Here is a 3325-nt window from a genome sequence, read left to right as displayed (position 1 = left end):
GACAAGCTCCTGGTTTATGTCCTCGTATACGTGGACGATATTATTATAACGGGAAACAACACCAGAGCTGTCGAGGAAGTCATTCGAAACCTTGCAACTCGGTTTTCAGTGAAAGATATGTGGAATCTTTCATATTTTCTTGGCATTGAAGCAGTTCGGACAAAAACAGGCCTTCACCTGAATCAGAGAAAATACATTCATGACCTGCTAGGCAAGCACAATATGCAAGATGCCAAAGCTGTGGCAACGCCTATGGCTTCTTCTCCTCGACTTACAAGATCAGGTACACAACATTCCAACCCAAAAGAGTTTCGTCAGCTCGTTGGAAGTCTACAGTACTTGTCTTTCACACGGCCTGATGTTGCATATGCTGTAAACAAGCTCTCACAATTCATGCAATTCCCTACTTGTGATCATTGGCAAGCTGCCAAAAGAGTGTTACGTTACTTAGCGGGCACAGCAACACATGGTCTCTTCATCAGCCGTTCAACCAACCTCACTGTTCACGTGTTTACAGATGCTGACTGGGCAGGTGATCCCTCAGACTACATCTCAACAAATGGCTACATTGTTTACCTTGGTGATCAGCCAATATCGTGGTCATCTAGAAAGCAAAAGGGGATTGCAAGATCTTCAACCGAGGCTGAGTATAGATCCATCGCAAACACGGCTTCAGAAGTTCGTTGGGTATGTTCGTTAATCTCTGAAATGGGAATTCCTACAACCAACACTCCTGTCATATACTGTGATAATATGGCGCGACATATCTTTGTGCAAATCCTGTTTTCCACACTCGAATGAAGCACCTAGCACTTGATTACCATTACATACGAGAGCAAGTTCAGGCAGGACAACTACGGATTGCACACATTTCAACACATGATCAGCTCGCGGACGGCCTAACCAAACCTCTCACAAGATCACAGTTCCCTGCTACACGACACAAGATTGGAGTTTCGCAACCACCTCCATCTTGAGGGGGCATATTATAGATACTCAAGAGTATATGATTGGCGACATTAACGCAATCGTATATCTCAATGTAAATACATAATATTATCTTTACTTACTTACTCTCTCTATTCTTGTATAAATGTAGACACTTACGTATAATGAAAATCATCTCTTTCACAAACCTTATAGTAACAAGACATAGTTGAGCAATTAAAGGCCAGAGCATGAAATAAAGAATATTAGAAGCTCAGCCCTCAAGTTGATGAAAGACTAAGCCATTACCGGTACCAAGGCCAAGCACATTCCAGCAAGACAAATACTTATCATTCACCTCACCGTTGTCATAAACAGACATCTCCTTTTGACTTTTAAGAAATATCAATGCACAAATCTTTTGTCCAACAAGTAACAATTGCCATCACATCATCTCCAAACCTAATGTTACCATAAGAAAAAATGAAAGAAGTTAAATCAACTTCCAAGGATCCTCTCTCTCTAAACGAAGGAGTCGTTACCAAACTTCGCCGGCATAGCCATGCTCCCTGAAATTAGTGAGCTCACCGGAATAAGCAGCGTCCCAATTGCTTTGGAGGCCAAGCTTTGACTATCCTCCATCAGCATCTGGCTCCTCCTCCTTATCAGAATTGTGCACAACAATAGATTCAGGTGGACGTAAAACCTAAGATCCGAATAAATCTGAAGTTGGCGGAGGAGAGAGCCTCGGCGGCGTCCGCGTGGCGCTATTTATAAATGCGTCTCATGCACCATTATTTCATTTGAAATTTAATTAAATGCTTACATTCTCAAAAAAAAATTAAAAAAGTCATTGTTAGAGCATGTCTAATGGCGTTACCCACCATTGAAATCCTTAGGTATATTATAATATATAATTTTTTTTTCAATAGTTAAGGACTCTTAACTTAATTTATAGGTCCAATGGTGTTATCCAATATGGAATCCTTAAAATTTTTTTTTTTTTTGTTAATCTTAGAAATTTAAAATTTTAAAATTTGAAATTTTAAATTTTAAAATTTGAAATTTAAAATTTTAAAATTTTAAATTTAAAATTTTCATTTATTGAAAAACAAATTGTAAACATACAATAATTAAACATCTTCATCATTACCAAATTTGTTCCAAATATTTTGAATCAAATCATATTTCAATTGTCTATGTATGTGCGGGTCACGCACACGACTTCGTATGTCAAGCATAGTACGGAGATTTGAAGGCATCGGATAATATGACATATCCACCTGTGAACTTCTACTCGACTCTCCTTCTTCAAACTCTGATGTATCATACTGAGTGTATCCATTGCGTTCATTTTCTACTATCATATTGTGCAGTATGATATATGTTCGCATAACCATCCCTATATGTCTCTTGTCCCACAAAATAGTCGGGTTTTTCACTATTGCAAATCAAGCTTGTAAAACTCCAAAAGCACGCTCCACATCTTTTCGGGTTGCTTCTTGAACTTTAGCAAATAACTCTGCTTCAGGACCTTGAGGGTTTGAGATAGATTGGATGAATGTTGACCATTTTGGATATATGCCGTCTGTGAAGTAGTACGCCAAATCATACTGGTGCCCGTTGACCACATATTTTACCCTTGGAGCTCGACCTTGTAAAATGTCATCAAAAACAGGAGACCGATCGAGGACGTTAATATCGGTTAAGGTAACTGGAGGACCAAAAAAAGCGTGCCATATCCAAAGATCTTGTGAAGCTACAGCCTCCAAGACAATTGTTGGCTTTTCTGATCCGCGTGTGTCCTGTCCTTTCCAGGCGGTTGGGCAATTTTTCCCCTCCCAATGCATATAGTCGATGCTTCCTATCATCCTTCTGATCCACGTGTGTACTGTCCTTTCCAGGCGGTTGGGCAATTTTTCCACTCCCAATGCATATAGTCGATGCTTCCTATCATCCCAGGAAAGCCGTGCATCTCTCCAATATCGAGTAGTCGTTGAAGATCCTCTGGAGTGGGCCTTCGTAGATACTCATCTCCAAATAACTGTATTATGCCTTCTGTGAAATTGCTTAAACATGAAAGTGCTGTGCTTTCTCCAAGTCGGAGATACTCGTCAACGGCGACAGCAGCACAGCCATAAGCAAGCATACGAAGAGCCGTCGTACACTTTTGGAGTGGAGATAGACCTAACCTCCCAGTTGCATCTTTTCTTTGTTGAAAGAAAGGAAAATTTTCTGAGAGGCGATCGACAATACGCATGAATACCGCCTTGTTCATGCGGAAACGTCGCCTGAATAAATGAGGCGGAAATGTAGGATTTTTACTGAAGTAGTCATTCCATAGTCTTGAGTGGCCCTCTTCGCGGTTTCGTTCGACATATGCACGTTTGCTTTGTTT

The 3325-nt window shown here is 40.3% G+C and overlaps 1 protein-coding gene across 1 annotated transcript; it reads left to right on the top strand.

Annotated features, from left to right (window-relative positions):
• Positions 1-222: 222 nt before the first annotated feature.
• Positions 223-977, top strand: LOC106320173 (uncharacterized mitochondrial protein AtMg00810-like). The gene is made up of 2 exons (XM_013758543.1): positions 223-687; positions 804-977. The coding sequence occupies exons 1-2, from the start codon at positions 223-225 to the stop codon at positions 975-977; spliced, it is 639 nt and encodes a 212-aa protein (XP_013613997.1).
• The last annotated feature ends 2348 nt before the right edge of the window (positions 978-3325 follow it).

This window comes from Brassica oleracea, unplaced genomic scaffold (assembly GCF_000695525.1).
Source record: "Brassica oleracea var. oleracea cultivar TO1000 unplaced genomic scaffold, BOL UnpScaffold00835, whole genome shotgun sequence".
NCBI lineage: Eukaryota > Viridiplantae > Streptophyta > Magnoliopsida > Brassicales > Brassicaceae > Brassica > Brassica oleracea.
Note: the sequence above shows the minus strand (reverse complement) of the source record. Positions and strands in the feature narration are given on the sequence as shown.

Coding starts and splice junctions, on each gene's coding strand:
- LOC106320173 (XM_013758543.1), top strand. CDS start 223: ATGCAAGATGCCAAAGCTGTGGCAACGCCTATGGCTTCTTCTCCTCGA. Junction 688..803: donor CGGCTTCAGAAGTTCGTTGG/GTATGTTCGTTA, acceptor ACTCGAATGAAG/CACCTAGCACTTGATTACCA.